Raw genomic sequence first — 9,648 nt, 5'->3', positions numbered from 1 at the left:
ACACACACACACACGTAAGCCCTCTTGGCTCACAGCCAAGAGATCTCGGGTTCGTTTTTCGGGCATAGTGGAGACGGATATGCGTTGCCTTTACCCGTGCTAATGTCCACCCAGTAATGAATGGGTACCGGGTGTCAGTCGCGGCTTGGCACCGCCAGAAGGAAGCAACATGAGTGAAAACTCAAGGCTTTCAAACCAGGCACTTGCGAACTTGACTCACTAAAAAAAAAGTACAAGGAGGTTAGTACAATACAGTAGGTACATAAATAAAGGGCTGGGGGAACGATCCTATCCTCCTCTTACTTCTCCATATGTTCTGTCTAAGGAAGCTCCAGTGCCCATATGGAAATGCATAATACTTGAATGTCCCGTATATTCTCTTTTCAGCAAGGATCAAGTGTTGGCAAGGGTTGATCTGGCATCTTGTTGTGTATGGTGGCAGGATGGAGGCTAGTGGTCATTTGAAGACCCAGGCCACAGACACTTCCAAGTCTTTTAAAGTTTTGTTGCAGAGGGGCATGAATGACTTCTTTTCAGACGCCATATAGTCCCCTTACCTGCTGGAAGAACGGAAAACAGAAATAATTGTGTGAAAATAATGTTCCACTGGTCCGCAAGCTCCTTCAAAATCTCCTTTTATGCGTTTTCGCAGCAAGGGGTTTGCATTGTTGCATATGTATGAGGGCCATGGAGTCACTATGGAGGAACGGAAGGCACACTGACGGATGAGAATTACATGTGTTCCTTGTCCTCAGTCACACTTCCAAGGTCACTACTTAAGTGTAACTGGACGGGGTTTTGACTGCTGCATTGGGTCCACTGAAACCATGAGGCTGTTGGAAGACCGGAGAAGACACTGACATGGCGAAGTGATCAGTGTTCCTAGACCACAATCACTCTATGCTGTCTCTTCTTCTGATGTGTCGCTATATATAGAATGGGTTGGTCTCTTCTACGTTGTCGCTGCAGAATGACTTGTATTTGTCCTTTTCTGAACCCTCTTCTGAATTTGTACAACACAGTGGCTGAGAGGCTTCGAGGTCTCTTTTAAGGAGTCTCTGCCGAGTGATTTTAATTCTTCTGAAGTCTCCTTTGCCACAGTGTCAGCGACCACAGGTCCGTGGGCAATGGAGTCCCTGCAAGCCTTGATGGAGCGGAAGCTTCTGCTGAGAGGGCGGTTACCATTGGACAGAGAATGGTCAACGCTTGAATGCCCATCGTCGGGTGACTTCTTGCACTGTAGTAGGCAGAGCAGCTCCTGTCGGAAGGACGGGTTGATAAGGAGGAGGTATACGCCATGCAGCACGTGCTCCAGTATCTGGGCGATGTTCCCCACGTGCCTCAGTGTCTCCGCGGGGCTGGACTCCGTGCAGCGATTATCGTTGGACTTAGCGTAGCCTGTCAGGAAGATTGTGATGGGCATCGTCATTACCACGTAGGAGGCCGTCATGGCTATGGCTGTTGCCACTAACACCTTCTCCTGTTTGTTTATCTTGAGTTGTCGCTTCGCCCGAGACTCGAGCTTTGACACCTTGGCCTTTACCTCATCCCGGGAACGGGGTAGCTTCACCCTCCCGATGACCACCGCCAGCACCAGTCCGAAGTTGAGGACGATCAGCAGGGCGCAGGGCAGCCAGCGCACCAGCAGGTTGTAGATGTAGCGGTACACTTCGTGCCATGGCTCCTTGAAGCTCTTTTGGAAGCCGTCGTTGGTGTTGTAGATGTCGCTGGTGCAGTTGTCCTTCGCATGAACGACGTAGGTCATGGTTTTGTTGACGGACGGATCCACGCACAGCACCTCGGCGTCCACCATGTAGGGCACGTGCAGGCCGAAGCACAACACGACGGCAAACACCAGCCTCTTGGTGATGTCGTAAGGCGGTTGAGTCAGTATCTTGTACGTCGGTGGGAACCACACGCCCACGAACCGGTCCAGTGACATGAAGATGACGATGTAGGTTCCCAGCGCGTGGAATGTGCATGTGACGCTCCAGCCAAAGTGCGCGAAGAACCAGGCTGAGGAATACCACTCGAAGTCACAACCGCAGGCTGTGACGGCGATGATGATGTACGAGATGCTGAGGCACAGGTCACAGCACGACAGTGCCAGGAAGTATCTGTGAACAAGAGTGTCTCAGGGCAGAGCCGTGGATTGGGAGAGTTTGATAATGTGCTCCTTACGCTCAGGCTCACTACCTCCTAGCCAGCACTTCTGCCTGAACACAAATTCAACACCAAGAGATTAAAATTATTGTGTATTTAAAATTCCAACAACTTGTATTGTGGCAGGGGCGCTGGGTAGGAGGCAGTGAGCATGAACGGCATGATTCAAGATGGCTAGTGGCCTAACTCTCCCTAATTATGGCTTTGTCATGGTATGACACACACACACACACACACACACACACACACACACACATGCTGAGTGGTTAGCGTGTGGACCCCGCGTTCGCCGCGTCATGGACGACGCGGGCTCGAATCCGCCGCTACCACCTGGGATTTTAAGTCACCACCGAGTGTTCTAAAACTACCCCCATGCTGTCCTGAGGACCACCTATCAACCCGGACCCTAGAGGAACTGTCAAAGTGAATCAAGAATGAGCTCCGGGGGGCAGCATGAGCCAATAGTAGATGGCGCCTCTATAAACACTTGCTTGCGCCACAACGGGCTAGGGCTGACCATCAGGCCTACCAAGAGAGCCTACCGGCGCCACACGCGAAAACGTAAATAAAAAATAATAATGAATAAATAAAATTAATAAACCACATACACACACACACACACACACACACACACACACACACACACACACACACACACACACACACACATACATACACACACCAGTTAAAATAAATGTCATTCATATTTAAACAAGAATGAAAGCATTCTCTCACTTACCTAATTTACCCTATATATATCCTGTTATTACTATACGAACACCATAAAAAAAAGATTATCGTGTAGAGAGAGAGAGAGAGAGAGAGAGAGAGAGAGAGAGAGAGAGAGAGAGAGAAGAATGCGTAGAATCCCCCATGGGAATGCTTTGGTGTGGTTGAGGTGGGGAAGATATGGCGCTCAAATAATAATAATAATAATAATAATAATAATAATAATAATAATAATAATAATAATAATAATAATACAATAATAAAGAAGAACGTCGCTGTGTGTGTGTGTGTGGCTGTCTCTCTCGAGACAGCCAGCCGTTCCCCTACGGAAGAGCACAGAGCTCGTAGTACCGATCTTTGGGTAGGACTGAGACCACTCACACACAACACACCGCGACAACGAGGTCACAACTCCTCGCCTGACGTTGCGTACCTACTCACTGCTAGGTGAACAGGGGCTACACGTGAAAGAAGATAAACCCAACTTGTTTTCACCCGACCGGGGAATCGAACCCCGGTCCTTCTGGTTGTGAGCCAGACGCTTTACCCCTGGGCTACCGGGCCGTGTGTGTGTGTGTGTGTGTGTGTGTGTGTGTGTGTGAATGGGTGGGTGTGGGTGTGGGTGGGTGGGTGAGTGGTTCGGTGGAGGTGGAGCAGGGATTAAAGCGCTTTCTTGGCTTTGTAGCACCGGCCTGTCACTTCAACTATAACACGATTTTCAAAATTTGAAGTGGTAAAAAAATATGTAATTACGGCGAGTAAAGTCAGATCATGTAATGCTCATACCACTCTTTACAAACCCTAGCGTGTCTCCTCCTGAATCGCACTTAAATTATAATCTGAGAATACCATCGCAATCAAAAGGATTTATGTTTTTGAACAAACGTTTGAATAAACAATTGATTCGATAATTGCTGCAAATATTGATAATAAGTAAAAAAAAGTGTTTAACCACTGAATGATATTCTCTGAATTCTGCCCACCATAATTACTTTATTTTCTTTTAACTGTCGCATTTTAAAATCGTGTTGCAGTTGTACAACCACTGATAATTTAAAAAGGCTAACAAAATTTACCTAGGTTTTGCAACAGATTAGCGGTGGCTGAATGGTCAGCGTGTGGGCGTGGTGAGCCTGGAGTCCTGAGTTCGAGTCCCACCGATGCACGCTGACAATTTTCAACCATCGTCGAGTGGCGGGAATTACCCACATGCTGCCCATATGTTCAATCAACCCGAACTTAAGCGACTTAGGTCAAGAGGAGCTCAGGGGTCAGCATTGGCCAAGCAAGGGTCATACATCACGGCAGCCACTATTAATGAAATTCGCCTGCCCCACTAATGGGCTGGGGTCGCCCATGAGACCTCTCAAGAAAGTCTGCCGGTGCTATAGGAAGCATCCCCCCGCAAAAAAAAAAAAAACAAAAAAAAAAAAAAACCTTATGATTATTTTGTTTTTAACCTGACTACTACTAAAGGTTTCAGGGGCCGTGTTCCCCTGTTTTTCGCAAATAAAACTTTAACAAAACGTCGGACAAGGATGTTATTTTGGCAGTGGATGTTTGAGTCCCCGACCTAATGGGCAAAAATATGATTTGGTGTCACATGTGGATAATGAAGCACTTATAAGAGTAAATTTAGGGTAAACTTGGCTAAAAGTTAAAGGCACTGTGGGCGAGGCTAGCCCCGCCAACGACAAAGGTGTTGTTGGGTAGTTGGGTGAGGATGATTGTGTGAGGAAGGAAAGGTTGGGTATGGGGGAGGTTGGTGAACCAGCATGGGATGAAACCAGAAACTACTGCTCGCTTACATACATGCAGCATGTACGTACTACCAATAATCATATTTTCCATGTAAAGGATAAGTAATTTCCTTCGAGTAAAACTGTTTCCCCAACTGATAGTCCATATAAGGAACATCCATATTTACAGTAGGTTAAATATTGCTACGGTGTGTATGTGTGTGTGTGTGTGTGTGTGTGTGTGTGTGTGTGAAGCAGTAAGACATAATTGCTGGTTGGATGGATGATTACTCATACGTCAGAGTTAAACGTCACATCGACGTCACGAGAAGATGAGCGGGGCGGGGCTAGCCTCGCTCACAGTGCCTTTAACTTTCAGCCAAGTTTACCCTAAATTTACTCTTATAAGTGCTTCATTATCCACATGTGACACCAAATCATATTTTTGCCCATTAGGTCGGGGTCTCAAACATCCACTGCCAAAATAACATCCTTGTCCGAGTTTTATTTGCGAAAAACAGGGGAACACGGCCCCTGAAACCGTTAGAAGTAGTGTATTGGACGATGGAGGTGTCAGACACCCCGCCCGCCAACAGCCAAGCAGCAGAGTTCTTTCTCACTCGTCTGGGGATCCAGCTTGATTAAATGAATTTACTATAGTGTGTCAGCGAGATATTGGTACATGGCATATGTAGTTTTCTAATTGGTTGTATGTAAGAACAGTGCTATAACCATTTCGGGCACATCTATCCATTTCTTACCGTCGTAACGTAACCTTAGAAGAGTAATTGTAATTAATCTAAAACCTAATTACCCTTTTATTTTAATTTTATTCAGTGACGATCGTCCCCTTTCATCTCAACACAGACACACACACAAAAAAAAAAAAAAAAAATCTTGCTCAATAACTGTTAGCACGACTATATACTGACATAAATAAGACTAGAGCGTGGTATAGAATAGTTGGCTCAAATAACAGTGAATCGCGACACTAACCTGTTACCGATGGCTTTCTTGAGGTTCGATTGGATGAGCACCAGGATGCTGACGACGCTGCCAACTATGCCTGCCACCACCAGTATGGGTAGGATTATCTGGTAGGTGACCTCCACGCCTTTGTTCAGCTCACCACTCTCCGTTGTGTTCCCCATTGCGGCCCTGGAGACAAAAACATGTAGTCGCCTTCACATCGGTCAAGACCTTCTACTGCTACTACTGTTGGATGAAGCACACGCAATGGTTGCAAAAAGAAAGAAAAAACACCCTGTTGTTTTCATTTAAATATGATGACAGGTAAAGAGAGGCACATATAGAGGTGTCACAGGTTGACATACAGAAAGACAGGTAGATAGACAGATAGGCGAAGGAGAATGCAAATATTATAACAAGTGTATTCATGTAACAGATTATCCCTTTCGTTACATAATATGTGCACAGGTTGGATCAGCTGTAGGCAAAGGTGTCACAGGTGGACATATAGACAGTCAGGTAGATAGGCAGGTTGGCAGACAAGAAAAAATATAAAACTGTATTAACGCACCGCACTGACACTCCGAAGGAACCGGAGAAGTTGTGGATACTTTTAAACGTGAAACTCTCAAAGCTGCCGAGGAGAGCAATGGAGAGCGTCCAAGGTCTAGGAGTGGAGTTGCCTCGAGGGAGACAGTGAAAAATATAGGGGAGAGTCGTGCTGCTAGGCTGACTGGAGACTTGGAGCGACACAGGACTCTGTCATGAAGGACTAGAACCCTTTTGAGAAGGGATAAGGAGAGGTGTGTCAGAGGTCTCACCGAGGATGTTGAGGGTTGTCTAAATGCAAACGGCCTTAGAACTATCTTCCGAGCTCTGAAAAAGCTCCACTACAAATCCACACCTCAGAAAGTTCTATCCGAACGGCTGATGGGCAGATAGTATCAGATGGGGGTGGGTACCGAACTCGTTGGGCCAAGTACTTTGGGCACCTGTACACGGTAGAGCCTCCAAGCGGGTAGCTCCCTCTGGCTGGGTTGCAGATTGCGACTGCTGAACCACCAATAGACGAAACTTCATCCTCTCTTGTGGAGGTGAGAGAGGCTGTGAGGAAGTTGAAGAGTGGAAAGGCAGCTGGGATCTGTCATATTAGCGCGGAGATGTTGAAAGATAGGTGCGTAGCAATAATCATTGGGTTGCATGCAGTGCTGTCTGCAGTGTGGCAGTCCGGTACCATTTCTCCTGACTGTGATAAGGGGGCTGGTTGTCCCTATCTGGAAAAGGAAAGGGGTCCTACAGGACTGCAACAACTACCGCGGTATTACACTGCTTAGTGTGCCGGACAAAGTGCTCGCTCATTTGCTGCTGATGCGAATTCGATCTTGTCTGCTAAAGTTTCAGAGACCTGAGAAATCTGGGTTCACGGCCGGTAAGTCACCATTTGACTGGATCCCAGCACTTCACGTCCTTGTCCTCGACAAGGGCTGCTCACTGCCTATATCGATCTCAAGAAGGCATTTGACTCAATGCATCGTGAGGCACTCTGGGACATTCTGCGGATCCGTGGGATTCCTGCAATGATTACATTGCTCTGATATCTGGAACTGGGACAGAGACCCCAGTGAAGTATGGGGGAGGCGGTTCTAGCTTCTCTTTAATTTAGGAGTGATTTAAGGATACGTCCTTGCTCTGTGACTTTTAACACTTGCATGGACCGGATATTACGCAAAGTTGTTGATCAAAGTTGTTGTGGAGTATCTTTCGGCAACATCAAGGTCATTGACCTTGTGTTTGCTGATTTGCTGATGATGCCGTACTTCTAGCAGAATCAATTGCTTTCCTAGTGATAGCTCTCGAAGAGCTACATCATGAGGAGGCGAAGCCACTGGGACTGAAGGTCTCCCAGGACAAAACCAAGCAGACGGATTGGATTGGGCCACGACGTTATGGATTCACTCAGCACGAGTATATAGCGATATCTATGTAGGCGGACAAAGATTCGAATCCTTAAGTCGCTTGTGCTCCCAGTCTTAGTGTATGACTGTGAGACATGGACACTGAACATTGACTTGGAGAGGCGGGTCAATGTCTTTGGTACTAAGTGTCTTCGCAGGGTCATGGGGTATCGCTGAAATGACTTCATGTCGAACCAGAGACTACTTCGTGAAACTGAATCGAGGCCTGTTACCAGCTTAGTCCGTGAACTCCAAATTCCGGCTATATGGGCACTTGGCGCGCCTCCCGAACGTTGATCCTGCTCATTGTTTTGTTTCTGCTCGGGACAACCGTGGGTGTAGGAGATCAAGGGGATGTAACTCTTTGATGAGAAGGAGGTCGGTCCTATACTAGGAGTGGAGGCGGCGAGCAAGTGAAGCAACGCCCCCCCGCCTGTTTGGCCGTGAAGCCTTGCAGCGCGGTGCTCTAGCCGATTGAGCTAACGGAGCGGTGTGTGTGTGTGTGTGTGTGTGTGTGTGTGTGTGTGTGTGTGTGTTATCCCTGTGCGTTGATTCGTCGTGTCTGTCCATCTTTATGTCTATATATGCTTGTTCCTTTTCACTCCAAAGGTAAAGGCACAGGTTAATGTGTAATACGCGTACAGACAGACAGGTAAGCAGACAAGAAAAAAAGGAAGAAATAGAAGAAGAAAACAATAGATATGTGAATCCACGTACCAGATGCACTTTTTTCAAACCTAACTGGTAAAAATAAGTGCAGTTTGAGATGCCATAATCGTAGTACAACTAGAGAGAGAGAGCCAGACACATACCTGAATATTCTTTTTGTCCCTCAGTCAGTTCACAGGTAAAGAAAAAAGGTAAACTCAGAAACAGGTAGAGGTGTCCTAGGTCAGGTAGACGGACAGGTTAGCTCGTAGAGGCTGGTCTGGAGGTGCTGTTGCAGGACTGAGAAGGGTAAACTTTGAAAGGAACAGCCTCAAGACATGAATGAGGATTTAGTGATAAGATGCGACTTAGCTTTCCCTGATAAGATAAATGGTGATGGTTGTGGTAGTGATGACGATAGTGATAGTGGTGGTGGTCTTGATGATGGTGTGGTGGTGGTGGTGATGGTCTTGATGATGGTGTGGTGGTGGTGGTGGTGGTCTTGGTGATGGTGTGGTGGTGGTGGTGGTGGTGGTCTTGATGATGGTGTGGTGGTGGTGGTGGTGGTCTTGATGATGGTGTGGTGGTGGTGGTGGTGGTCTTGATGATGGTGTGGTGGGGAGAATATGAAGGGAGTGGGGCAACAGTTTGAATGGGGTAGATCTAATTCATTTGGTTAGTAATGTTACCTTAATAACTTTCTCGTTCCATTGCCTTTCTAAGCTATATATTTTTATTTTCTCTATTTCTTGATCACTTTTGTATATTTATATGTTTGTTTATACGCCTCCGTGGTCTAGTGGTCAGCGTACCTGGCTACTACTCCGCGGACACGGGTTCGAATCCCGGCCCGGGCAGTCGGGGTGCAGCTCACCCCTCATCCCTTTCGGGCTGGTCGTTAAATGGGTACCTGGGGAAACCTGGGGAAGGTAAACTGTGGTAGGGCGGATGTCAGAGTGGCCCTGTGTCCCGGAATAATGGGCACCCTCCCACCACAAGCTCAAGGGCCAATGCGACGGAGATGAGCACCGAGGCCACGCGCAGCTATAGCGTATGCCCCCAACTTTACTTTACTTTATTACGTGTTACATATTTAAGTATTTGTTTGTTTTGTTAACTTTGCTTCTAGTGGTGATAGTGGTGGTGGTGATGATGATGTCATGATTGCTGTTATCACTGACGTCATGATTAGTAGTTACAGACATTGGTCGATTTAATCAACTCTTATCACGTCATTATCATTCTGTCCACTAAAACTGTGTCCTTCCGGAGAGACCTTTTATCTTCATCTGTCGATGTATGGGGTTAGCCTACTCCTTGTACCTCACACCCTTGCCCAAAGGGAGACAGTAACTCCTTGTCAGCGGAAAAATCTATCGGCCTGAGAGAGGCTCAAACCTCAGCCTGCACCACTGTAGTGGTGTACTATACCACAGGATGTGTGT

General features: G+C 47.0%; 1 protein-coding gene across 1 annotated transcript; it reads right to left on the bottom strand.

Annotated features, from left to right (window-relative positions):
* Window positions 1-776: 776 nt before the first annotated feature.
* On the bottom strand, window positions 777-8,534 carry LOC126981625 (uncharacterized). Its single transcript, XM_050833062.1, has 4 exons — window positions 8,368-8,534; window positions 5,628-5,789; window positions 1,016-2,117; window positions 777-833 (listed from the first exon to the last, which is right to left on the bottom strand). Exons 2-4 carry the CDS (start codon window positions 5,780-5,782, stop codon window positions 777-779), a joined length of 1,314 nt encoding a protein of 437 aa, XP_050689019.1. The 5' UTR covers window positions 5,783-5,789; window positions 8,368-8,534.
* Between the last annotated feature and the right edge of the window lie 1,114 nt (window positions 8,535-9,648).

This window comes from Eriocheir sinensis, chromosome 49, assembly GCF_024679095.1.
Source record: "Eriocheir sinensis breed Jianghai 21 chromosome 49, ASM2467909v1, whole genome shotgun sequence".
Lineage (NCBI taxonomy): Eukaryota > Metazoa > Arthropoda > Malacostraca > Decapoda > Varunidae > Eriocheir > Eriocheir sinensis.
The sequence above is the reverse complement of the archived record's forward strand: the minus strand, read 5'-3'. Positions and strand labels throughout refer to the sequence as shown.